The following is a 27,627-nucleotide window of genomic DNA, read 5'->3' as shown; positions in this document are numbered from 1 at the left end:
CCTGAATATGTTCACTGATCCTGTCTCGAAAACACCCACTGACCCTGCCCTGACCACATTCACGGACCTTGCCCTCATGACACTTGTCCCCCTGCCCTGACCACACTCCCTGTCCCTGTTTTCTCTACACTCACTACCCCTGCCCTTTCTACATGCACTGACCTACCCAAAGTATACATTATACTCTTGCTCCGACCATGGACACCAACTCTGCCTTGAATACTGTCAATAATCTCAACCTGCCTCAAAGTCTTACCCTATCTTGACTTTTTTTTACTAATATTGATCTGAATATGGCTGTTGACACTGCCCTAAGTAGTGTTCCTGTGCTTTTCATGCATTGCACCATTTACTCTGCCCCGAGGAGTCTCAATTTTCTTATAATAACCTTAGACACTGATTTGTGTTGAGAGTTAAATGAATCACCTTTACTGCCCATTGTCATTGACCTTGTCTTTTTGAAGTGTATTTTCCCTTTCCATTGGTCATGGTCCTGAATGTTTCAACTCTTTCAATAACATTGCTCCTAGTACCGTTTTTGACCTTGCTCAGGTGCAGTCATTGATGCTGTTTTTATAACACTCTCTAACACAGTCCTCATTAATGTCAGTTCCCCTATTCTGAGCCCATAATAGCCCTGAACTTAGTGTAGTCACAAGAGAGTACCTTGTGTAGAATTGCCTTGAATCTAATTGCTGTTGTTTTTTGTCTTACATACAACTATTGACACTGCTCTCAATGTATTTCTCAAAAGGAAGAGGTATACCCATTCCAAAAATCCCTGAAGAAAGCTTCAGTGACCCTACTCTTTTCTGCCACCTGTTCTTAAAATAGCTGCCATAGTACCTGTAATGTGTTCCAGCTATTGTGTAATTAATGCAAAAAATTATGTGCTCCTGGAAATAGATTAAAATGGAAAATTGTGCAATGCATGAACATGTAAATCCTGCACTAAAATACTCACTAACTCAATGAAATGAGCTTTATTAAACAAAATAATAAAATATTCAGCAGATGCAGGGAGAGAGAGAAAAGGAAATAACATTTCAGGTTGAAAAATTCACTCCTTTTTTTGGAGTATTTCCGGCATTTTACGCTAATATTTCAGATCTTTTCTATTTTCCTAAATTATTTTTAGGGACAGAAGGGTGAACCAGGGGACATCAAAGATGTAAGTTAAATGCATGTTTTTAAGTGTTATTGAAAATTCTATTAATTTCTCTGATTTACACTCTTTTACCACACTAGCTGTTGCATTAACTCAATCTGAAGGAAATACCGGTAGTTGTATATGTTTTTTTTTAATTATTTGCTGCAGAATTTATAAGATCAAGACACGAACTAAAAAGATTTACATGAAGGCATTGAAGACTTGTCCCAATGTCTCTGAATAATTGTCAGATTGATCTAAATAATAATTAATGATAACACTTAACTATTTTGAACAACTCAAATGTGAATTTGTAATATTTACTTAACAAGATTTGCAACCTTTCTTAATTATTAATTGAGTAGGATTGATGATTGCAAATCTTGATTTTTTTCTATTTTCCAGGTTATAGGACCAAGAGGAAATCCAGGCCTACAAGTGAGTGTTATATTTAAAGACTCCTTCCAAATTTAACGTCAGCTATTAGAGTTTTAAGAGGTATTTTGAATCTCTTAATTATTCTTCTTTGTTTCTTCCTTAGGGTCCAGCTGGGGTACAGGGAATAAGAGGATTACGTGGAGTAAAGGGTGAAGTAGTGAGTGGATTTTCTTTTTAACTAGTTTTATGTAATATAATAACTTTGATAAATTCAGTATCTAATGCTACTTGGAGTGCAGCAGGATTCAGCAAAAGGAAGTCTCTAAGATTATCAGCACTACCAAGTGGACGTTAAGGCTAAATAATCTCTAACATTATCTCAAAATTTAAAAAATAAAGAAAGCGCTTATCCAAATAATAGCACATTCTGATATATTTTCTGTAGTCCCATGCATGATTTTCATTTTCTTTTCTAATCTGGAGGTATTTTTATCTGATTTTAGGGTGTATCTGGTCCCCGTGGTAGAGATGGAGACCCTGGAACACCTGGCAACCCTGGACTAGCTGGCCCACCTGGAACATCTGGCATGGCTGGCTTTGGCGGAGTAAGTGCTCTCAACCAATAAGAAGTTAACCTGTTTTTCAATGTGCAGCGCAGTCCCTCTGCTGCTCTGGTCCAATTTATATCACAGATGCATTTAAGCATTCCATATGTTCTCTCTCTTTAATATTTAAAATTTGTATTTTAATTAGAAAACAACTTAAGATAAAATGGGCACATCCATTGAGTCCAATCTGGGGCTTTGTGATTCTCTATCATCCAGTTTTATGTTCAGTCTTTTGTGGGTGTGAAGCTGCCTCAGCACTCCATGAACATGTAAAGGAAAAAAGAGAGCCAAGGCCCAGGTTTTCTATCAAATCTTTTCCACCTTTAAATGGTAGAACTTTTGCACTTTGTGCCTGCATACCACAACTTTATTTTAGGAATTTATTTGTCTTGTTGGAGGAATCAAATTCAAGCCATTCCACATTCGTACACATACAGACTCCCCAACTGGAATCAACAGATAATTATTTGACTGAAAGTTTCCACTTATGTATCCCACGGACAAAGAGACCATTAGGAACTTACTTACAAGCTGAGATGAACTAACTCAGCACAGCCAAGAAAAAGAACCAGAGCCGTTCATTTTCAGCTGATCAAATGCATTTACCCAGAAGTGCATCACAAGCCTAACGTAAAATTCTGAGCTATATATCTGAATCTGTCTGTTGAATGCATCTTCTTTTCAGGTTCTTAACCTCCCAATCTCTTTCAAACATGACAGGTCATTTTATTTCAAACTGAGGTTGTCAAAGTGGAAACATTAGAAATATTTTCTAATAAATATTGCCTTTTATTAATTGTATACCTAATTTTTTTGGCCACAGGTGTTTTTCCTTAACAAGATTAAACAATTTCTTATACTGGGATACTGGAGTATCAGCTCCAAATGCTCAGTTTTAGAAGTCTACACAATACATATGATAGGGACTTCCCACTCATGAGATTAAGAGTAATGAAATTAGAGAAATATGAATTAGCTGAGCCTGTAACAGCTTTATAAAGAGACAACAGAGATAGAAATGGGAGATGTGAACAGATTCTCTTCTTCCATTAATTATCTGAAAAATGAGCTATTTTGACAATTAAATCAGCCAGCTTTAAAAATGTTAAATGTCAAAGGAAGAATCCAAAAGACAAATTTCCGTTTATCTCAGACTTGTTAGTAACGTCTCAAAATACTTAGTGTACAATGAATTACCAATGTTAAGAAAACACACAAGAACTAAAAAAAATCTGTCTAATGGCGAGATTGTTATTGTGAGAGACATGCTTCAAATTTTCTCTGTATGACACAAACTTCGAAAGTGACACTCTAGTGTTCTTGACTCATAAAATAAACTACAAATTGATGAGTGGCTGGGGTAAGGGTACAATAACAGAAGAGATGGTTTTCTCATTATGTTACTGGCTGTGACATAATTGAGTCCATCAGATATAAGAGCAGAATTACGCCATTTGGCCCATCAAATCTGTTCTGCCATTTCATCATGACTGATCCAATTTCCCTCTCAGCCCCAATCTCCTGCCTTCTCCTTGTATCCCTTCATGCCCTGACTAATCAAGAATATATCTACCTCTGCCTTAAATTTACCCAATGACATGGCCTCCACAGCCACCTGTGCCAAAGAATTCCACACATTCTCCACTCAGAAATTCTTTCCCATCTTCGTTCTAAATGGACGTCCCTCTATTCTGGGGTGTGTCCTCTGGTCTTAAACTCCCTGCCATTGGAAACATCCTCTCCACCCCCACTTTAATATACGTTAACTCTTTCTTTGTAAATAAAATGAGCACCTTCCTCTGTTCTGCCTGACAAAGTGCCTCAGCTTCTGACTCCCCACTTTGTGTGGCACGAATGCCAATTTCCACCATTTTAGGGATTATTTTGCAAACTAGGCTCACATACACTAAAAAATGATTGGAACTACACAATGTATATTATATCAGACCCAACACAGAGTGGGAAACTTGGTCTCAACTGTCCAGATTGGAAGCCAGATTCCCTGTGGCTAAAGAATAAAATGCAAATTCACTAGATTCACTATTTCCATGATAAATACCCCCAAACTATGAGTTGAGATTTTGCAGCATTGCTGTGATGTTATGCATATGGACCTAAGGTTTAAGATTTTTCGTTCTTGTGTTTCTGCATAAGATAATCATTTTAAGGCGATGAAGCACAGTCATCTAACTAATGTGAATTTTATTTTACTTCAACAGAACTTTGCTTCTCAGTTATTGCCAGGGTTTGATGAGAAAGCAGGAGGCGCTCAGATGGGTGTTATGCAAGGACCAATGGTAAGAAAGGCATTTGCCTCCTAGCAATATTCAAAGAGTGTCAAAATTGTATTCATCAGGTCTCTGTTGATTGTAATGAAATAAATAGGTTTTAATAAAGCAATCAGTATTTCCATGCATATAAGGCTAGGTATCCAAATCCAGCTATATAATAAGATGGTATATGCAATGTTAAACTAGTACCTATTTTGTGTGCATCCATCAATTCCTATACCTCATATCTTCCTGTCATACATAGTCCTATATCTCCCTTTATGTACATACTGTATACTTCTAATTTCATTTATATTCATATCCCAATCTCTCCCTCTTTCTTTCTTTCTCCCTCTCTCTCTCCCTCTCCCCCCCCATATATATTTCTATTTATTTATTTATAGATAGATAGATCGATCAACCCATCCATTTCTTCGGCTTTTCCTTCTGCTGGTTTATGTACATATCTTGCATCCACTTCTTTACCCCTCATTACCCAATCACACTTTATTGCCTTTTACTTTCCTGGGTAGTATCAAGCAAACAGTTTACCCCGTGGTTACTCATTATCCTGAGGCTTGCAGCTTCCTGTGCTAATTGACAGACCCAGTCACAGATTCCTTGTGCAACTATTTTCTGATTTCTATCTGCAATCAAAGCTCAAACACATTCTGTCACCTTACATCACAGAAGCTTTAATTTTCATATCCACCGCAGTGCTTTTGGCCACATACAAGGTTCAGGAGTTTCTGCTTGATTACACTGACTACTTTCAGCACAACTCACCCAAAATCAGCAAAGGATTGAAAAATTAAATTCAAAGTAAATGGGGAGATATTCTTGATCGGATTGCTCTGACAGTCAGCATAGATTCAATGGGCCAAATGGCCTCCTGTGTCATAAGTACATATGACACACGAGAGATACATATTTTGAGCAAGTGGAGTTTCAGTAGAATTTTCAGCTAGATGTAAGAAAACATTATGCTAAATGCTAACACCAGCACAAAAGTAGCTTAATCCTAGATTATATTAATTACCGTTGCAAGTTTCAGCTAATTGTGACATTTACAGGCCTTCAAAGAGGGTTTTAAATTTCATCCATATTTTGAGTGCATTTTAGAAGTTTTTCTTAACTTACTAAATTGCTAATAAATGTATGGCAATGTGTACTGGTAAATTTCTGCATTGGCTTTAAAATAATTTTCACCTTTTCAAAATCAGCTTACTCAGTTTAAAAAAAAATCCTTATTGTGCTAATTTCAGGCAGATTTTACATTCAGCAACATGTAAATAAATTTGAGAGGAAAGCAGAGGTGTAAATACTTTACAATTGCATATGACATAGAAATAATCGGCCATTTATTCGTCTTAAAGTTACACAAAAGTTCAAATGCCTCTTTTGGAATTTATACATTTTGCTGAATGTTACCATTATTTCTCCTTTCTCATGTTACAAAACTGTTATATATCTATATATTCTGTCTACTAGATCTATTTTCAAACAGTTCAATAAACTGTCAGTTTTGGGGGGACCTTCAGTACAGCTTAAGATTCACAGACATTTTGGTTTTCCACTGAATTTGAGTCCAACAAATTTCTCCAGTCTGCCCATTAAAAACAATTCAGGATATATTTAACACAATCAGATCAGGTTATCAATTGACTCTTACATTGCTTAATCTAATTTGATTAAATTTTGTTATTGCCAGCGTATCTAAATATGCCTATTCTGATCCTTAGCTTTCCTGGTGATTGTATTGTTTGGCTATAATAACTACTATTTGTTATTATTTATCTTTCCAACTTGTAAAAAATATTCTTAGAATAGAATAATTTCAGTAAGCTAACTTCTTTAGCAGAGGGATGGGGATCCAAGATGGGGTTACAGCAATGCCCCATGATAATCGAGGATGGGATTAGAGGAATTTTCCACAGGGTTCAGGGGAAAAGGATGAGCAATGTGCTGATGGGATCATGGTATAGAGATCACAAAGACCCATGTGATCTTGGTATAGGATTCATAGCAATATTCTACTGGAATTATTGGCTCAGATTTAATGCTATTCTAATACATTCAGAGACCAGGATCAATGTTGAACTGGGATCATGGTATCCCATTTTGATGATAGGAATTAACAATATTCCATTTGGACCATGGAATAGAGATCAATGTCCCATTGGAATCATGATAAAGGGACACATTTCCCACCAAGATGATGAGATAGAGCTAGATGGTGTCTCACTACAAGCTCAAGGTAGGGATTGATAATAACTGACTGGGATAGTGGACTAGGATTCAGTAATGTCTCACTGGGATCATAGAATAGTCATCAGCAATGACCCTCTCAGATAATATCATAGGTATCAATGCTTCTCCATTGGTACCATGGGATAAGGATCAGCAAAGTCCTACTGGGATCATAGAATAGGGATCAGTGATTTTCCACTTGGATCATGGGATAGAGATCAAGGTTGTCCCACTCCAATTCTGGACTAGGTATTAGTAATACAAATTGGGATACAAATCAAAGGTGTCCCCTTGGGATTGATGGGATAGGAAAATAATTTTCCATTAAACTCCCCTTAGAATTGTGGGGTAGGAAGCAACACTGACCCATTAGCATCCTGGGATAGGATTCAGTATTATCTTGCTGGGATCATTGAATAGGACAAGCAATGTCTGACTGAGATCACTTACCCATTTTCACTGATGTCCCTTAGAATCATAGGGTGTGGGTCATTAATGTCACACTGCATGGACAGGAAAGAGACAAGTAATGAACACCGTGACCTTGGAAAGAAATTATGCCTCCGAGATCACAGACATGGTTCACCAATGTGCTGCTAGGATCATGGGATTGGGTTGGAATGGTGTCCTATTAGTGTCAGAGAATAAGGATGAACATTGTTCCACTGGAATCATGGGTTGGAGATCTGAAAAGTACCACTGATCTGAAAGGATACAAATAAGCATTGTACTATTGGGATTATAGGATGGAGATCAAGAATATTCCATTGCAACGATGAAATAGGCCTGAGCAATATTCCACTGGGATTGTGGATATGGTGTATCACTGTTACTTTATTATCATGGGGAAGATTCAGCAGGGTTATACTAGGATCGCATGAGTCATCTATGTCCCACAGCAATCATAGAGGTAATAAATTGCTCCACTGAGATCATGGGATAGGGATCAGCAAAGTACTAGTGGGATTATGGGACAGGGATAGGCAATATCCTACTGAGAAATTGAAATAGGAAGATTTTCACTAAAAAGATCAGCTAAGTTGCAGTAGGATCACACTTAACAATTTATTTCTGGCACCTTAGGATGGGGATCTTTATGTCCCACTGGAGTCATGAGATTGGGATCAACAGTATCTCACTACAATATCAAAGTAGGAAGAACAGTGTCTCACAAGGTCAAGTAGCAATGATCAGCAATGTCCCACAGGAATCAAGGGATAGAGATCAGCTGTGGTTCATTGGGATTAATATGTCATAGAAGGAGGCCATTCAACCCATTGAAGTCTTGCTGGCTCTCGGAATTCCATCAGTCCCATTCCCTCAGCTATTTACCTGAAACTTATTCTCTCTTACATGCTCTGATTTTCCTGTCATGCACTTACACTAGGTTAGTTACAGCGACCAATCGCCTACCAACCCACATGCCTTTAGGATGTGGGAGGAAACTGAAGCATCCAGGGGAAACCCACTCATTCACAGGGAGAATATGCAAACTGCACACAGCCAGGACTGGAGGTCAGGACTGAACGCAGGTCTCTGGAGCTGGATGGCACTGTTCTCTAAGTGATATGAGTCACCGGTGTCTCACTGGAACAATTACATTATGGCCAGCAGTGTCTTCCTGAGATCATGGGCAGGGATTTGCAACGCTCCTCTAGAAACATGTCATTGGAATCAGCTGTACCTCACTGCAATCATTAACTCACTCAAAACATGGGCTTGAGTTCAACAACATCCCAAAGGAATCATGGGATAAGAATTAATCATGTTCCTCCAGGATTCTGGGATAGGGTTTTACTAAGCAAACACGAGGAAATCTGCAGATGCTGGAAATTCAAACAACACACACAAAATGCTGGTGGAACGCAGCAGGCCAGGCAGCATCTATAAGGAGAAGCACTTTCGACGTTTCAGGCTGAGACCCTTCGTCCTGACAAAGGGTCTCAGCCCAAAACGTCGACAGTGCTTCTCCTTATAGATGCTGCCTGGCCTGCTGTGTTCCACCAGCATTTTGTGTGTGTTGTTAGGGTTTTACTAAATCTGATAGAGCATTAGACAAGGATTATCAGTGTCCCATGTGAATATGGGATAGAGATTAAATGTGTCCCACAGACATCATGGGACATGGGACAATCCCACTGGGATCATGGGATAGGAATCATCAAGAATCCCTCTAGGATCATAGAATAGAGATCATGGAATTAGGTTCAGCAGTCATAGGAAAGGCATTATCTGTGTGCCAGTGAGATCATGGGATATTGGTAAGCAATGATTATCCCTTAAGGTCATGGGATAGAATCACCAGTGTGTCACTTGTACCGTAAGATAGAGACTAGCAAAGTTTCACTAGTATCATGGGAGAGAGTTGCAACAGTGCCCCTTTGATTTATGAGTCAAAGATGAATACTGTCCCAGTGAGATTGATGAATACAGTTAGAGTGGTGACCCTCAGTGAGAGATAAGCAAAATCCCACAGGGATCATTGAATGAGGATCATCGTGTCTCACCTGGGCCATGGGATATAGTTATACAATGCCTTCTTTTACTTCTACTACCAACGTGCCTAGTTTCTCTTTCATCCTTTTTAGTTCAGCCTGAAGTCTTGTACCCATATTCTTGATTTTATTGGTGGGACTTGCCCAAGTCCAGAAATAAAATGTGTCCTTTGAGATAATTGAATAATTTTGTTCACAGCACTTTCTATGCATGATGAAACATTTCTGTTAGTATTTACCTGACTTTCCTTGAGTGGCTTCTTTGTTTCACCTTTACTACATCCTGACCTAATTACGCCTTTAAAGCTATTTTGATTCAAGCACTATTCCTAGTTGCCTCAGCATTTTCTCTTTTTCTGTATCCTTTTTAAATTCTTCAGTCTGTGCTTTAGTCCCACAACATTCCTCTTTATGTGAACCTTTTTAAGACATTGGTAACAAAGCCATGTTTTGCTGACATTCCTGAGCTTTTATTTTGTTTCTGGTGTGACTGGAGCTGTTGTACTTTAAATTGTAGTCTGCCTCAGGAATGCTTTCAGTCATTTTTGTACTTTGTGTTCTTTTCATGTATGTAACCTCCCTCGACATTGCCAGTCTGTATCACATTTGCAGACCTTTCTCGCACTACTTTAGCGTTCACGCCAGTGATGCCGTGGCTTTTTACCACTATCTGTTATGATAGCGTCGTCTTTATAATTTGTCGCTAGTGTTTGAAACTGAATGATGTTTAGCAACTTACAATTTCACTAAAGTTATCCTGTTAGAAGAACACCAGTAATCTCTGAAACGTGGTTAAAATGGTTATCATACCATATGACCCTGACACTCAAATGCACACCATAGCGCACAGGTGGGAATTCATCCTGTATGAAACAAATTTCAGAAGCAGTTATCAATGAATTATTATTGCATCATGCATTAAGGGCATCAAATCAAGGATGAGTTTCACCATCCCTTCTGTTCTTTCCAGAGTAGTGCAACTATAATAGCATATAATAGTGAGCGGCACTGTATATTATGCAAAATTATGGACTTATGTCTTTATTAACTAATTCTGTCTTTCACTTGCAGGGCCCCATGGGACCCCGAGGACCCCCAGGACCCACAGGTGCTCCCGTAAGTATTGATGTTCTGACCCTATTTTGTAGTTGGTGTATAATTGCCGAATTAAGAACGTGGGACTACTTCAAAGCAATTAGATTTAAAATATATTGCATTTTAGTTTTCATGAAATTTGTCACTAATGGGTTTATTATTTTGACAGGGTCCTCAAGGTTTCCAAGGAGCTCCTGGAGAACCTGGTGAATCTGGTGCTGCTGTAAGTATCCCAGATAACATTGATTGGATTAGATTTTTCTTCAGATTTAAGGAGTGTGCTTAAGTAAAAGGGGGAGTTACTGCCTCTTTACTATGGGATAACTTTGAAGTTTGAAATGTATTAACTTATCTCCAAGGAAATAAAATCTGTTGTGTCTGCTGAGAACTCTGAAATGTTGTCCCATGAGCAACTAAGCAATACAGGCTAGGAAGATCTCTGCAAAATCCCATGCCATGGGAAATGGGTAGTGTAATGGGAATAGCTGTTAGGGATCAGTAGTTAATAATGGGAAATGAGTGGAATAGTAAATTTACATATGTTAAATGTTAAAAGTGGCTGTTGATTGAGTTTGCATGTGATCTTTATCATTTGGGGGGTGGGGCAGGGAGCTGTCATGTCTTGGTCCTAGGTTAATATCTTTATATGATTCCCTCTTGTAAATGACTGTTTCTTTATTACAGGGTCCAATGGGTCCCCGTGGTCCTCCCGGACCCTCTGGTAAACCTGGTGATGATGTAAGCATTTGATTTAATTGTCAGATTTTTCATTTGGTTTGGACAGCTCTTCAGGGTTTCGCACAGGAGGACTAACAATGTGATTCCATTTATCCCACAGGGTGAGGCTGGCAAATCCGGAAAACCAGGTGAACGTGGACCCCCAGGGCCACAGGTACAGTGGCATTGAGATCTAAATTTCAAACTGTGCAGATATCTCTGCGCTAAACCAGCTCACAGGTGTGTTTGTCCGTGTGATAGTATCCAGATAGACATCATAAAATGATGCACAAGAACTAGAAATTCAAGTGAGTCAAGGCTGATCCATTTCTGGAATCTAGGAAGACTAAAGTAACCATAGTATCTAACTGGAGCTCTTCAAATTGTGCTAATCCCACTGAAAGTACTGACCCCACAGGTCGAGCTATTTTTCTCCTTCCTCTATTATCTAGGCAAACATTTCTTTCCCATTTACTGTCTCCAATGTGTATTTTTCATTCCCAGTTATATCTCTATTTCATATTTCAAAATCTCATTAAAGTCATCTTAGTTACTATATGCCTAGGTATGCTAATAATTTACAAAGCAATATTACAGTACTCATAGTAAGATAGGCCAGTATTGGGGTGCCATGGTAACGTAGTGGTTGGCATGACACTATTACAGCTCGGGGTGTCAGGGTTCAGAGTTCAATTCTGGTGTCATCTGTAAGGAGCCCATATGTCCTTCCCATGAGTGCATGTGTTTCTTTGGGATGCTCTGGCTTCCTGCCACAGTCCAAAGACATACCGGTTAGTAGGTTAATTAGTCATTATAAATTGTCCTGTGATTAGACTGGGATTAAATGTGGTGGGTTGATGGGCTGCTCATTGGCCTGGAGGGGCCTTTTCCATGTTGTGTCTCTAAATAAAAAGCATTCCCATGAGTAGTTATTCAATACCTCCAGTGCACTGTCTACATGAAGGTATTTGCATGTTGTATATACTTAGCACATAACATAGGCAAGAATCTTTTGGCTACTAAACCAGTATACTAAGCACGTCATTCTGTTTAGGTCTTAGTGTTACCAAAGGGCATTATTAGGCCAAACTGTTTCATTTATTAATCATAAATAAAAATAAGTATTGGGAATATTTTGTTCCAAAAGGAATCAATTATTTTATGCTCTGAACATTAGTTTCCTTCTTATTAAAAAACATTACAGTAGGGAATATTAAGTGTCCAAACAAACTGATTTCCATAATGAATAGCTTTAATTTGCTGAACTTCTACCTCACCGTTTACTTTTCTTGTTTATTTTACCAGGGTGCTCGTGGTTTCCCAGGAACTCCAGGTCTTCCAGGAGTCAAAGGTCACAGGGTCAGTAACTCAGTCATCATTGCTAGTTGGGAGATCTGAAAATGTTAAGGATGTAATACGTTAATCTCTTTTTTTTTTACAAAATCAATAATCAATTAAGTAAAAACCTATGTTTCAAAGCCAGATATAATACTACCTTTATTCATTAAATAAAAATAATTTTGGCTTATATATGTTATTTTATTATTTTACCCTACAGGGTTACTCAGGTCTCGATGGTGCAAAGGGTGAAACCGGTGCTGTAGGTGCAAAGGTACAAAAAAATACACAGTATTTCATTAAAGTGTAACTCTACTGTCAGATTTGGTATTCTGAAGCTTCTATCTTCTTGAATTCTTCTCTGAGCTAAGATGTTCCACACTCAATAGGCCTGCTGAGAATGAGCCTGTTTGAGACAGAGCTGATTCCAATTTGGGAAAGGCTGGTACAGAAATGTGCCATTTTTGGATAGGGCAGGTCAAATATGGGATGGATCTTACTATATATAAATATGTTTGAATCTGGCCCAGTTTTGTTTATGGAGTAACAAGTGTTAAAAAAAATTCTGAGATAGGACAATATGAAATATAAGGTTCAGAAGATGTATATCTAGTAGTTTAGTGAAACATGAGCCAAATGTCAATTGTGGTAGTTTATGTTTAAACGAAATCAATGCCTTGTCACAAACGGGATTCAAACCTGTGCAGGGAGTCCCCATTGGATTTCAAGTCCAATGCCTTAACCACTCGGCCATCGTGACTGATATTATTCCCAGTCTGGAATAAGTCTATGATGCAATGTTTTATTCCAGGATAGGCTTGTGACTGAACATCCCTTTGTGGGATATTTCAGTATTAAATTACATCAGTGTGTTCTGATCTAGTCTGTGTAGGCCCTCTGTCACTTTAGCAGTGGGCACAGTTTTCCGCTGCTTGCAGCAAGTGAAGCATGCATCATTGCAACATTCCTCCCAGGTGGACATCCTAAAGGAATTCAGCTTAGAACCGGAGTGTCACCCTTATTTAGTGTACTCAATAGTCAGTCATACCTTTAGCCTGAACACTCAGAGGACTCCAAAAATTCTGAAATTAGGAAAACTTACTTTTTAAACATTGTTGAGGTAATTTTCACCCAGATTCCTGCAATAATGTACAACCTGAACAGTTCCCAATTCCAGCGGACCGAGAATTTTAAGATACTGTTTGTTATTTGCCACTCAGAATCTTGAGACATGAGTCAGTGCACCAAAGTCTAAACTGACAGACTCCACAGAAATCAGATTTGACTTGTGCATGTAACATTCCCTTCCTTCCCCTCTCCACTAGGAGCTTCACCATGCCCTACCCCAATAACCGGCATAGATCAAGCCTTAGACCATAAGACCATAAGACACAGGAGCAGAATTAGGCCATTCAGCCCATTCCATCATGGCTGATCCCGGATACCACTCAACCCCAACACCTGCCTTCTCACCATATCCTTTGATGCTCTGACCGGTCAGGAAATTATCAACGTCCGCTTTAAATATACCCATGGACTTGGCCTCCACCACAGTCTGTGGCAGAGCATTCCACGGATTTACTACTCTCTGTCTAAAAAAAAAAATTCCTCCTTACCTCTGTCCTAAAGGGTCGCCCCTCAATTTTGAGGCTGTGCCCTCTAGTTCTGGATATCCCCACCATAGGAAATATTCTCTCCACATCCATCTTATCTAGTCCTTTCAACATACAGTAGGTTTCAATGAGATCCTCACGCATTTTTCTAAATTCCAGTGAGTACAGGCACAAAGCTGCCAAACACTTCTCATTTATTAGCCCCTTCATTCCTGGAATCAACCTCGTGAACCTCCTCTGGACTCTCTTCAATTACAACACATCCTTTCTGAGATATGGGGCCCAAAACTGTTGACAATTCTCCAAGTCTGGCCTGACTACTGTCTTATAAAGGCTCAGCATTATCTCCTTGCTTTTATATTCTATTCCCTTTGAAATAAATGCCAACATTTAATTTGCCTTCTTTACCACAGGCTCATCCTGTAACTTAACCTTCTGGGAGTCTTGCATGAGGATTCCTAAGCACCTCTGCACCTCTGATGTTTGAACCTTCACCCCATTTAGATAATAGTCCACACTATTGTTCCTTTTAACAAAATGCATTATCATGCCCTTTGCTGTATGTGGCCCCAAACCATGGTGCCCCGGGTTCATCACTTAAAGAGAGCAGCACGTATATCTGCAGTGCATAGCTGCAATATGTATTGTGAGACCCAACAATGATATGTGAAATCAACAGACAATTAAAAACTCTGTAGGCAGATGCAGATTATATAAAGGTCCTAAATGGACTAAATATATAAATATATAAATGGTCCTAAAGTAACCTGAAGGTCACTGGTTCGAGCCTCAGCTGAGGCAGCGTGTTTGTGTCCTTGAGCAAGGCACTTAACAACACATTGCTCTGCGACGTCACCGGTGCCAAGCTGCTTGGGTCCTAGTGCCCTTCCCTTGGACAACATCGGTGGCGTGGAGAGGGGAAGGCCTGCAGCTTGGGCAACTGCCGGTCTCCCATACAACCCTGCCCAGGCCCGCGCCCCGGAAACTCCAGGCGCAGATCCATGGTCTCTCGAGACCGACGGATGCCACCTCCTCCTAAATTGATGCCTTCTTTCTGACTTGCAAAAAATGAAAGACATGCATTACACATTATTGTTCCAACTTCTGCTTGTTAGACAGAGATTGTTGTGCACATTGATGATGTCATCATATGCAGAAATGATGTCATACTAGGATCAGCAACACTAAGGGAAGTTGTACTTTAAAGTGCCCAGCCCAGATTCCCAGTGGATATAAGTTCTAGCACGACTATTCATAAAAACATTCATAAAATGACTTTTAAACACATAAAAGGAAAACTATGTACTTCAATTTAAATGATCACAGACCTAAGTGCTTCAGAGTCATGAATTAATGGTAATACACAAAAATCAAGCTCTGTCCTTTCATAAATGTCACCCTTTTAATCTGCAGTACAGAACCAAAGGTATTGTGCAGACTGGAAAAAGTAATTGCTTTCAGATTAATTAAGTATACTAGTCTGAAAAATCTCTGCCCCTGAAACTAATTATGCTTTATTAACTAACATAATTTATAAAACACTTGAGATGGGCTTTCCAAGGTTGTTGGAGCCATATAGTGAGTGAAGTTGGTGCATCTTGAGTGGCAAAAAGGATGGTGCTCCAGAACAAGTAAGGAGAGAAGTGGATCATAACTAGTTTCATTTTGAAGAGTTTGTTCAAGTGTGAGGTATGGTGGGTTGGATTTATCTATCTTGAGAATCATATTGGGATGAAAGTAGAAATCGTAAATTAATTAGTGCCAATTGTGTGCTTAATGTCAGGCATCCACTCCTGTAATAATGGGATCAACATTTTTGAATGATGCTTAATATTCTGTTTTTAGCTGCATTATTACCATTAACCATTCTGAAATTAATAACCTTTCTCCATACAGGGTGAAGCTGGTGCTCCAGGGGAGAATGGATCTCCTGGTCCCATGGTAAGTGTCTGTTTTCTTTTTAACCGCAGGAATATTTTTATTATATAAAACCATAAGGCAACTAATTTTGAACTTCTTGCATGATCTATTGTGATAACTCCAAATGCTAATTTTTATTGTATAAAAATGTCATAAATTGCATCAACATTAAAACAGCATCACTTACTTTACTAGCAGGAAATTTTTACTGTAGAGCTCAAAGAAGATGCTTTCTTTTCTTGACAGGGTCCACGTGGTCTACCTGGTGAGAGAGGTCGTCCTGGGGCACCTGGTTCAGCTGTAAGTACAACTATATGAGTATAAATACTGGACCATAAAGTCCAATTCACACAGTGTGCATGCAGCTTATATCAATCAGTACATGTCACAAATTTCATAGGTTTAAATCTGTCCAAACATATTGCCCTGTTTTGAAACCATAGTTAACCCAAGAAGGAGAAGAAACAAGGAAGCAGAACTAAGGGTATATATAGAACAGGGTAAGAGAAGAAGGTCAACTGAGGAAGGGCCAGTTAAATGGGAATAAGAGGAGAGCTGTTTCAAAAAGCCAGCTCTAGCACGTTAGGTTAAATTGTGTGAAATTTGGTAGTTACAAATTAATGTAATAAACACAGGAATTATCTCCATTTCTTTCACAGTTGATAGAAATGATTGCTACTTCTATTTCATACTTAATCAAATCTTTTAAATTTTACAACTATTTTGGACTTTAAGGTAATTCACCAATGTGCTCTTGCATCAAAACTGATCTGTGATGTTGACCCTACCTTTTTGTTTCACAGGGAGCACGTGGCAATGATGGTCTGCCTGGTCCAGCTGGTCCTCCCGTGAGTATCTTAGATATGGATCTAGGAACATGATAATAAGATCATGAACTGATGTGACTTTAACCTTGACTCCGCATTCTTTTGTAACATGGTAACCTTTCATTCATTTACTAAATAAAAATCGATCCACCCCTCCTCAGAAAAAGAATCAAAGATTCATGACGTTCTGAAAGACAAAAAAATGCCTAAATTCTGGTTTAAACTGGTGGTCATTTATTTGTAAACAGTGACCCCTAGTTCCAGATTCTCACAACAAGAGGAAACATCCTCTTTGTTATCTACCCTATCAACATCCTTCAGGGGTGACCCCCTTTAGTTTCCTGAACTCCAATAGATACATGTCCAGTATCTACTACAGTCAACAATTTAACCAAGTACAAATACTGTTTTGTACTGTTTACTAAAATTATTATCTAGACCAATTTTACCAACTTTCTTTCATAAAGGTGAAACTTTGTATTGTTAGTATCAAATTATTTGTTCAATTGTTAAGCTTCAGTCATGACAATACAATATGTAATAGAAGCTTTAGTCAACTCAAACAATAAAATAAAGCACTCCAGAAATGAATAGGTTAAAAAATGAAGAATGTTAAATTAGCTCTCCCCTCTCCATCAGCCTGCCCCCAACTCCAGTTTCTCTAAATTGGAGCATTCAAATCCAATGGTGTCCAGTTACCTTTGGATCACTAAAGATAAGAAGTAATTATTTTCATGTTGTTTCTTACTATTGCTAATTCTATTCAGACGATATATTTTTGTCTCTGTTTTGTAATTGATTCCCATGTCTTTTCCTTCAGGGTCCAGTAGGTCCTGCTGGGTCTCCCGGTTTCCCAGGTGCTCCAGGATCTAAGGTGAGTGGAGGCAGCAGGAGATAATCGCTCAGCCTATTAATTACTGCTGACACCCTGAACAGACAGCAGCACTCTGTGAGACATTCCTCTGTGAGAGTTGGTCTGAATACTAAAATTTGTCGGGGCCCCTTCTTTCCCTGCACCCCGCCCTCTGTTTTATGGTTCAGAACAGAGAAAGAATGAGGGAGGGAGGGGGAGAGAGAGAGAGAGAGGCAGACAGACAGACAGAAAAAGAGACAGAGAGAGAGACAGAAACAGAGGGAGAGACAGACAGACAGACAGAAAGAGAGAGAGAGAGAGAGAGAGAGACTTGGCAGGATAACCAAAGGGCAGGAATTCCAGGTTCAGCGAGCTACAAGCTGATTAAATAAAGCAAGCCTTTGAGTTGGGGAGTCACTAAGAGCTGCACAGAAAGAATTTGAGGCCACAGGCAACATTCTTTCTCCAGTTTGTGACACTCAAGGGACGGTAAGGCATGAGGTAGGAGATTTGCATTGACAAGTGAGATTTACTTAGATCCACCTGCAGGATAGGCATTTGGAATACTTGACTAGGCCTGGACTTAAAGGTTTTAAATCCCTATGCTGTTTGAAAGACTTTAAAGAAGCTGTTACACTGAAATGCTGATCAAACACTCAAGCCTGAAACAAGATGGTATTTTTCTATCAGATAACTTATCCGTTATCTTTTAACCTGGGCCAGTGATCAAGGTTATATACATACAGAAATGGCCTATTTTGCTTAACTTGAACAAAATCCCTGCCTTGCCTTTTTCTCTGTCTTGTCTATAGATAACATCATGTCTTAAAATGTATCATGCTAAAATAGCAGCTATTTAAAATGCTCTTAGAAATATTCCTCACAAAATTATCTAGTTAGATAAAATTTTTGGTGCTGTGTGCAAGGAACTTGGGTAAAAGTCAAAACAAAGCTCCAGCAAAAATAAGATGCATTTGACATTTGAGGCACAAGTGAGCATACATTGTCAAAAGACAAGTGACAGAAAGCTCAGCCAGTTTTATAGGTACTTGGGCATATTGAGAGGGAGAATGGAAGCAAGTAATAAAAGTCAGGGATAGCACAATAGATTTAAATAGACAAAAGAGATATAATCCTGTGCCATTCCACTTCCACCAAATGCCCCTCCTTCCACTCATCCTGACACAGTAAAGTTAAGAAAACTGTATTAAAATACACATTGTGAGATGTCTCATCATTCACTTCATACTGCTGAGATAAAACAAGTTTATGTAGCGGGGAATGTTATTAAAAGCAAGATTGATGCACCATCAATAACTCACGCTGAGACGTAGGAAGCGAGGTATCGGCTTTTATTGACTGGAAGAATGAACAACACTACATCCTGGGGAATGAGGCAGGGCAACAGGTCACAGTCGCCTTTATACAGGGGTCTGTGGGAGGAGCCACAGGAGCAGTCAGCAGGGGTCTGTGGGAGGAGCCACAGGGGCAGTCAGCAGGGGGTCTGTGGGAGGAGCCACAAGAGCAGTCAGCAGGGGGTCTGTGGGAGGAGCCACAGGAGCAGTCAGCGGGGGGTCTGTGGGAGGAGCCACAGGAGCAGTCAGCGGGGGTCTGTGGGAGGAGCCACAGGAGCAGCCCAGACAGGTATATCTAGTTCACCACATTCACCCCCCCCCCTTTGTTTTAAAAGAGTCCCCAAGAATATTTACAGGTTAAGTCTATCAGGTATAATATGCATTTAAACCTTTGTCCCATTGTTTCAACACAAAGATAATTACAAATAATAGTTCCATTATGTTGTTCCAATTTTGCTGACAAAATGAGGTAGCTAGATAGTGTTAAAGACCTTGCAGTCAGCTATCACTCTCCTACAATTCAAAACATGCAAATGCACATTGCTAAGGAGTCAGCTATGGTGGTGCATTTTGCATTTAGTATCCACAAAGCCACGAGATGCAGGTTGTGTTGCTGCTTTAGAATATCTTTGTTCCCTATCACAAACTATTCCATACCCATCCTGACTCCCTATTCTCATTGTTATCTGTCTGAAACTGAATTAGACACAACCTTGCTGACAAGTTTGACCTCAAGGTGATCTTTGGATCTTGTATCAGCACAATCACTGAAAAAAAAATGCTTATTTCCACCCTGAGACGTCATCTGGTCTGTCCCACCTCAGCACACCTTCTCCTGAAACACACCCCAAGCTCTATGAGTTCTTGACCCAATGCACTCATGACCACACTTCTTTGTTCTATCCTTTAACACGATAGGTTAGCCAAAACTCTACTGGCCTGAATCCTAATTTGTTCAAAGTACTGTTCACCCATCATTCCAGTGATTGTGTCTTAAATTCAGCATTTGTATTGCTCTAGTGTTAGATTTGATATCAGCATTAACCAACCACCCACTTGATTTGATTCAATGTTCCTGAACACCCAGCTGATTGTTCTTTGAACGACTGCTGTGTTCACACTTCATGTGGGTGTTTATGAAGCTTGACAGATGCATTGTTGCTTTGTAAAGTTACCAGTGAGAACTCTATAATTACACAGTGTATAGTTTAGATGATGTAACCAAACAACATTGCCTTTAATACACTGCAAAGAGGCATTAACTACCATCGATAAAAACTATTTGAGCATTTAAATTATGAAGAAAGGTTAGGCAAGTTTGAATAATTTTCTTTAGGAAAGAGAAGACTTTAAAATGATCTAATCAAAGGATTCAAAGTTACAAAAATAAATCAACGACCCTTTTAGAGGGAAGAACCATGGGACTGGATTGGAAGGTTTATGGGTGAAACTGAAAAACGAAAAATATTACATCCCTCTAGTATTTAATGGTCCTTTCCTGCTCCTTAAAATTGTTCTTAATATTTTCCCATTAATATGTTCTGCTTTATGTATTTATTTAGCAAGCTCTGTAAATCCTTTGTCTGCCTTATATGTCCTTATAATGTCTTAAATTTCTGAGAATGCAGTTTTTTTAGTATTTCCTTAAAATGCTTGCATTGAGAGTTTACCAATGGCCATGATCTTTTATTAATTTTCATCAGAACCTTTTCCCAGATTACTGGATATACTTCATAGTCATACTACTGAGCTCAGCCATACCCAAACTGATGATCTTTTCTATTTTAATATGACTGAGTACACGGTCCATATCAAAACTGCTTGGAAAAGTTACACCAAAATACTTGGCACACTTCATATAGAACAACACATAGCCATGCTTAGAACTGGAGGTATTCCAGAACCCAATCTACTGGCACCGCCTCATCCAAATCACTCGATGTACTGTATGCCAATTCCACTGGGAACAGCTTAACTCAAAGTACTGGGCACATTGCATACAAGCACAACTGAACATTATGATACATAAGTCATTGGCAGTATCCAAAACCATGGGATACAACTGTATCTGCATTTTTGGACATGTCCCACACCAACACCTCTGGAAAAGCAACTTGAATTCTGGACATTCAGAAACAAGTTCAGAGCTCACTTCAATTTAAATGCAAGTAATTCTTTAAAATTCACAATTTAATAGAAAAAGCAAATAACTAACCTCAAAACTACCAGATTGTTGGAAAAATCAATTTGGTTTACTTGTGCCTTTCAGAGGAGGAAATCTGCTATCTTTACCCCATCTAACCTCTCTGCGTTCCCAGACTTATGAATCTGGTTGACTCTTTACTGCCTTTTCAGATTCAGAGGAAAGTAATGATGGACGATATTGGCAGCCTTGCTAACAAAATCCCCTTTCTATGAATGAATAAATAAAATAGTTTATTATCCTCAACCATGACTTACAACTTATGGTGATGCAGACATGACTTTTGTTCCTATCACTAGGTGTGGCTTTTATCTATGGAACTACTCGTGTTCTAATGCATAATTTATTATGAGATTGGTCTTATCAATGTCCAATAATTTAACATGGGAGTGGCTTCTTATCATTAACCAAGGTCTAGGGATTGGCAAGAGTGAGTCAAATGTTCATTGGTAATTGAGAATTATTATGATTTGATATATAATATTTCCATCGCTCAAAATATGGACCATTATGACCTTAACAGGTGTTCTCCATAACTAGGTACATCAATTTGCAGCTTCCCCATTACCTAAACCTTTCTTCATAAGCACCATGGAGATAAATATTTATTCTTTCCAATGGCAAATTTGACACGGAGGAGCACAATTCAGCATTACCTTAACACTAATTGTATTTGTCATAATTTTGGATTATGGCAGAGAAAGTCATAATATCTTTTAAGATTCCTGCATATTGAACTAAAGCCTGTTTTCTTTTTATTCCTACAGGGGGAAGCTGGTCCAACTGGTGCTCGAGGCCCTGAGGGTGCCCAGGGCTCAAGAGGAGAGTCAGGAAGCCCCGGATCCCCAGGTCCCGCTGGAGCTCCTGTAAGTTACAAACTGATTATCCTGGGTATAGTTTATCATTTTTGTTACCAAATGTAGGAATATAGTACCACAATTCTTTGTAGAAGTTGACAATCATAAATTAAGTAGCAAACAGCCTGTCTCTATTTGTTAAATGCCTTCAGGCTACTTGGCCATTGCAAAATATCAGATTTAAGTTGATTCTATCCTCGCAGTAGTTAGCTAGATTTTTTTCCACTTTAACTCAGAGAGAACGAGTTCAATTTAAGTAATGTACTTTCCTGGGCAAATCTGTACTTCCAAATATATCTGTAGAGTTCTTAGAAACATAGAAAACCTACAGCACAATACAGGCCCTTTGGCCCACAAAGCTGTGCCGAACATGTCCCTCCTTTAGAACTACCTAGACTTTACCTATTTTTCTAAGCTCCATGTAGCCACCCAGGAGTCTCTTAAAAGACCCTATCGTTTCCGCCTCCACCGCCGCCGCCAGCAGCCCATTCCACGCTCTCACCACTGTCTGCGTAAAAAACTTACCACTGATATCTCCTCTGTACCTGCTTCCAGGCACCTTAAAACTATGTCCTCTCATTCTAGCCGTTTCAGCCCTGGGGAAAAGCTTCTGACTATCCACACAATCAATGCCTCTCAATTCTTATCCTTAATATTGTACTCTACATAATCCTAACTACTAATGTGCAACAGTTTGGTCTTCAAGAAAGTACAGTAACCTCCTGCAACCATTATACAACATTGTTATGGAAATATGCCCTCACTTTTTCTCGTGCTGTTTAATATTGCTGAGTTACAGTGATTTGTATCTCTTGTTTTATAGGGCAATCCTGGTACTGATGGTATTCCTGGAGCGAAAGGTTCAGCTGTAAGTATGGCTCGAATATCTTCTCACTTCTGCTAATTTTTAAACATAAAATAAATCCAAATTCCTAAGGATCAAAGTAGATTTGAATTTGCTCATCTAGCAATGATTTAACCCAAACTGATTTTAAAGTCTCTGGATAATTCTAGGTTTGTGATACACCTAGTAAGGCAAAACACTTTTAATTCACAATATAAGTGTTCTGCAAACCAAATGTTGATCTTTTGATCATTACTTTCCAGTGCATTCTTCTAAGTCTTAGGTGCAACATGAGAATAATGCCGTTGCATAAAATGATATCAGGAGTAAACACTGCAGAGCAGCCATTTTGCTTTTACCTGTGTAAATTACTTTACATGCACATTTTCAAGATCTGGCCATTTTGGCATTTACTTAATGAGAAATTTTCCCTGATTAAGTAATAGCCGAATCCAATCAATTGATTTAGAAAAGTGGAATTTGCACACATTTTATGAAAATTGGTGCATATCATTCTAATTTTAACATAGAAAACATAGAAACTTAGAAATCTACAGCACATTACAGACCCTTCGGCACATAATGTTGTGCCGACCATATAGTCTACTCTAGAAACTGCCTAGAATTTCCTTATTGCATAGGCCTCTATTTTTCAAAGCTCCATGTACCTATCAAAGAGTCTCTTAAAAGATCTGCCTCTACCACCTTCTCTGGCAGTGAATTCCACACACCCACCATTCTCTGTGTGAAAAATTTTATCATGATATAACTATCATATCTTTTTCTGCTCTGAACTTAGCACTGCTCTTAGTTTTAACGCCTTTATATATCCTTATTAAAGCCAAATTCTGCCATCATACATCTGTTTGCTCATCATCTTAAATTAAATGAGCATGATCACAGATATCAAGCCTACACTTATTACCTATTTGTTAAATGTTGGTGCTGACAAGGCCTTGTATCTTCTTACTAGTGCACCATCAACCACTTGATGTTAACTTCTCTTGTTTTATTCTCAAAGGGTGCTCCTGGTATTGCTGGCGCTCCTGGGTTCCCTGGTCCACGAGGGCCTCCAGGCCCACAGGGTGCTACAGGCCCACTTGGTCCTAAAGGTCAACAAGTAAGCAAATATATTTGATTTTCCTTGACTTCTTTTGGAATTGTCATGAAATGAAATGAAATGTGTAGTTTCAAACTGATTTAACCTAGAGTTAGAGCTAGAGCATGTTCCCAACTGGAATCTTTTGGAGAGCAAACACGAGGAAATCTGCAGATGCTGGAAATTCAAACAACAACACGCACAAAATGCTGGTGGAACACAGCAGGCCAGGCAGCATCTATAAGGAGAAGCACTGTCGACGTTTCGGGCCGAGATGGAATCTTTTGGGCTTTCTTTGCTTTCAGTGGAGTTTTTCTGTGCTACTCTGATCATTATCAACAGATAGCATTAAATTCAACCAAGATGTATAATGTTAATTAAACATACTGCATCACAATATGTTAAATGTCACCACTACAATTAAACTATGTGATATGACTTAAATGCTAAATTAGACATTTTTAAACTACACCGTATTTCATTTTGCTAACCCATGTTGAAATTACATACTGAGAAATGATATAAAATATAACAAACTGCATTATTAGAAAACTCCCCCAAACTTTATATCTTCTCTATAGAATGGTAACACACATGCTAAACTTTCATGAGATTACCCATTGTTATACTGCACTGAACTTCATAATGCTAAACTGTACCAAATTATACCACATCAAAATTGGGCCAAGTATCCTATTACTGTCAAACTTCACTACACAATGATTATTCAAATGTAGAATCTTTGACCAGAAATGTGATCTCTCTTTCACTTTCTACAGATGCTGCCCTATAACCGTGTTTCCTCCATTTTCTGTTTTTATTTCAGATTTCCAGCATCTGCAGGGTTTTTTTTGGATTTCCGTCCACTACCCAATGCTTTACTAAACTTCACATTTGCTTTTGTAGTACTTTACAGCATGAAGCACCTGGTCTCTATCACATTATTATGGTCAGTTTCCAAATAGAGGCCAAGCACTTCCCTACAGGAAGAGAAGGTAGAATTGGTAAATATTTCTATTTTAAGGGCCATTTTGATCACTGTAGAGAAGCTGGAATAATTTTGCATTTTTCCTGCCTGCGTTTGCCATAGAATGAGAAAGAGTGTTATCACTCAGTCCTTTTGGCATATAATGTCACAAGATCACATATAAACCAAATAATTGTGCTGGTGCACAATGCATTTATATATTATTTTTTATTTTTTGTTAAATTACTATTCCACCAGAGTCAGACCTTTAACTACCAACAAAGTTCTATGAACCTCAAAATGTTGCCCTCAAGTTTAACAAGTTTGGAAGAGTTGAATAGGAATATTTCTTCTGAGCTTTTCCAATTTAAGTGGATCATGTGGAAATTTCTCACAGCTGGCATTGCACTGAATTGAAAAATACCTCTAGGGGCATCCTTTCCCAAGGGCCAGGTCTTCAATATGATTAGCAAGTCTATCAAAGGCCACTAATCTAATCTACACCAATTTGATATCTTGCTGCTACATGAGTGCTTCCATGCTCCAAGTTTTAACCCTGCTATTGTCTTGTCTGATAGGGTGAACCCGGAGCTCCAGGATTCAAGGGAGAAACAGGTCCAAAAGGAGAGATTGTAAGTATTTAAAATGATTTTTGTTTCATAGTTCTGTTTTCAAAAGAAGAGGTACCCCTTATTAGTTCAAATAATATATACAAACAAAAATAAGTAATTTAGAGGGAAGTTAGGTGGAATTTTGGAGCACAAGTTAAGACCTTTTGCAGTGAGTAATCAAGGGAAAGAATTAGTATAGACATTAAATTAGACTGAAATGATTAGCAAATATATTCTTAAAAGGAGATGATATATTGAGAAGATTAGATGGTGTGGAAGAATAAATAAGGCAGGGGTTGATAGATTCTTGATTGGTCAAGGCATGAAGTGATACAGGGTGAAGGCAAGAGATTGGAGCTGAGAGGAAAATGGATCAGCCATGATGAAATGGCAGAGCAGACTACATGGACCAAATAGCCTAATCTGCACCTATCTCTTATGGTCTTATGATCCTGGCCTTGCCCAGTTCCTTAACAAATCAGCAGCTCATGATAGGAAGCATACAGTAATATCTCATTAAAAGTTTCAACTTATCTATTAGGTCTCCTCTTTTGAACAATTGTTGTACAATTGAAATATATTTTGCATAAATAGAGCATGCTCACTCTGTGATTGCATCTGATATTCCTTTTCTGTTGTTTCTGTAGGGCCCTGTTGGGCCTCAAGGAGCTCCTGGACCTGCTGGTGAAGAAGGCAAGAGAGGCCCTCGTGGTGAACCTGGTGCTGCTGGTCCAAATGGTCCTCCTGGCGAGAGAGTGAGTTTCCCAAATTTAAACTTACACTGACAATATGCAGCACAATAGATACCTCAACCATTAGTTCTGTACTCTATCCATTATAATCAAAGATAAAAGCATCAATACTTACACAAGGCTGTGTATTACTCTAATTATAATAAGCAGAACCCATTTTATTAAGTGATTTGTTCCTTACTTTGATCATATAAGCTGTACAGGTTTATATTGAAACAGAAATGCTTAAGCAATAGTTGCAGGAGTAGACCATATTGCTCCTCGCTTTATAGTTCAAGAATCTCAGCCTGGAGTATGCCTAATAGATCAAATTATGCTTACCTGCAGCACTGCTGACTGTTAGAAATTTGCCCTCCATTGTGTCTCGTACTTCTGCATTTTGAACTGTGGAAGTGCTGGTTTACCTGACCTGTTCTGCTACTGGACCTACCATCAAGCTGCATAGAGGATACGAATGCCATTTGCATCGACTCCTCTGCATAATGCCAGGAAGGATAGGCATGAAAACAGCAACTCTATTCATTTGAAGAGTGTTAAGCCTGTTCAAAGATATGAATTTTTGAATTATTTTACTTTATTTAATTTTAATGTTGGAATGGAATTGACTTTATTGATTACATCCTACATATACACGAGGAGTAAAAGTCTTTACGTTACATCTCCGTCTAAATGTGCAATGTGCAATTTATAGTAATTTGTAATAAATAGTATGTACAACAGGACAGTCAATATAACATAGAAATACAATTGTATCAGCATTAATTAATCAGTCTGATAGCCTGGTGGAAGCAGCTGTCCTGGAGCCTGTTGGTCCTGGCTTTTATGCTGCGGTACCGTTTCCCGGATGGTAACGGCCGGAACAGTTTCTGGTTGGGGTGACTCATATCTCCAATGATCCTTCAGGTCCTTTTTACACACCTATCTTTGTAAATCTCCTGAATAGTGGGAAGCTCACATCTACGCTGTCCACACCACTCTCTGCTGAGTCCTGTGATTAAGGGAGGTACAGTTCCCATAACAGGCAGTGATGCATCTAGTCAGGATGCTCTCAATTGTGCCCCTGGAGAAAGTTCTTAGGATTTGGGGGTCCATACCAAACTTCCTCAACCGTCTGAGGTGAAAGAGGCGCTGTTGTGCTTTTTTCACCACACAGCTGGTATGTACAGACCATGTGAGATCCTCGGTGATGTGGATGCTGAGGAACTTAAAGCTGTTCACCATCTCAGCCCCAGATCCATTGATGTCAATAGGGGTTAGCCTGTCTCCATTCCTCCTGTAATCCACAACCAGCTCCTTTGTTTTTGCAACATTGAGGGAGAGGTAGTTTACTTGACACCACTGTGTCAGAGAGATGACTTCTTCCCTGTAGGCTGCCTCATTATTATTTGAGATAAGGCCAATCAATGTAGTATCTTCAGCAAATTT

At 38.9% G+C, this 27,627-nt stretch overlaps 1 protein-coding gene across 2 annotated transcripts in view; it reads left to right on the top strand.

The window, feature by feature from the left end:
• LOC140741200 (uncharacterized) overlaps positions 1–27,627 on the top strand; it is an 83,877-nt gene that overhangs the window by 6,081 nt on the left and 50,169 nt on the right. For both annotated transcript variants that reach the window (XM_073071096.1, XM_073071095.1), the window contains exons 3-22: positions 1,139–1,171; positions 1,556–1,588; positions 1,692–1,745; positions 2,032–2,133; positions 4,356–4,433; positions 10,223–10,267; positions 10,416–10,469; positions 10,931–10,984; positions 11,085–11,138; positions 12,269–12,322; positions 12,522–12,575; positions 15,811–15,855; positions 16,081–16,134; positions 16,638–16,682; positions 17,482–17,535; positions 21,840–21,938; positions 22,753–22,797; positions 23,795–23,893; positions 25,418–25,471; positions 26,098–26,205. In XM_073071096.1, coding sequence (XP_072927197.1) covers positions 1,139–1,171; positions 1,556–1,588; positions 1,692–1,745; positions 2,032–2,133; positions 4,356–4,433; positions 10,223–10,267; positions 10,416–10,469; positions 10,931–10,984; positions 11,085–11,138; positions 12,269–12,322; positions 12,522–12,575; positions 15,811–15,855; positions 16,081–16,134; positions 16,638–16,682; positions 17,482–17,535; positions 21,840–21,938; positions 22,753–22,797; positions 23,795–23,893; positions 25,418–25,471; positions 26,098–26,205 — 1,218 coding nt within the window. The remainder of the gene's footprint in view (positions 1–1,138; positions 1,172–1,555; positions 1,589–1,691; positions 1,746–2,031; positions 2,134–4,355; positions 4,434–10,222; positions 10,268–10,415; positions 10,470–10,930; positions 10,985–11,084; positions 11,139–12,268; positions 12,323–12,521; positions 12,576–15,810; positions 15,856–16,080; positions 16,135–16,637; positions 16,683–17,481; positions 17,536–21,839; positions 21,939–22,752; positions 22,798–23,794; positions 23,894–25,417; positions 25,472–26,097; positions 26,206–27,627) is intronic.

Source organism: Hemitrygon akajei, chromosome 18 (assembly GCF_048418815.1).
Source record: "Hemitrygon akajei chromosome 18, sHemAka1.3, whole genome shotgun sequence".
In the NCBI taxonomy this organism is placed as follows: Eukaryota; Metazoa; Chordata; class Chondrichthyes; order Myliobatiformes; family Dasyatidae; genus Hemitrygon; species Hemitrygon akajei.
Note: the sequence above shows the minus strand (reverse complement) of the source record. Positions and strands in the feature narration are given on the sequence as shown.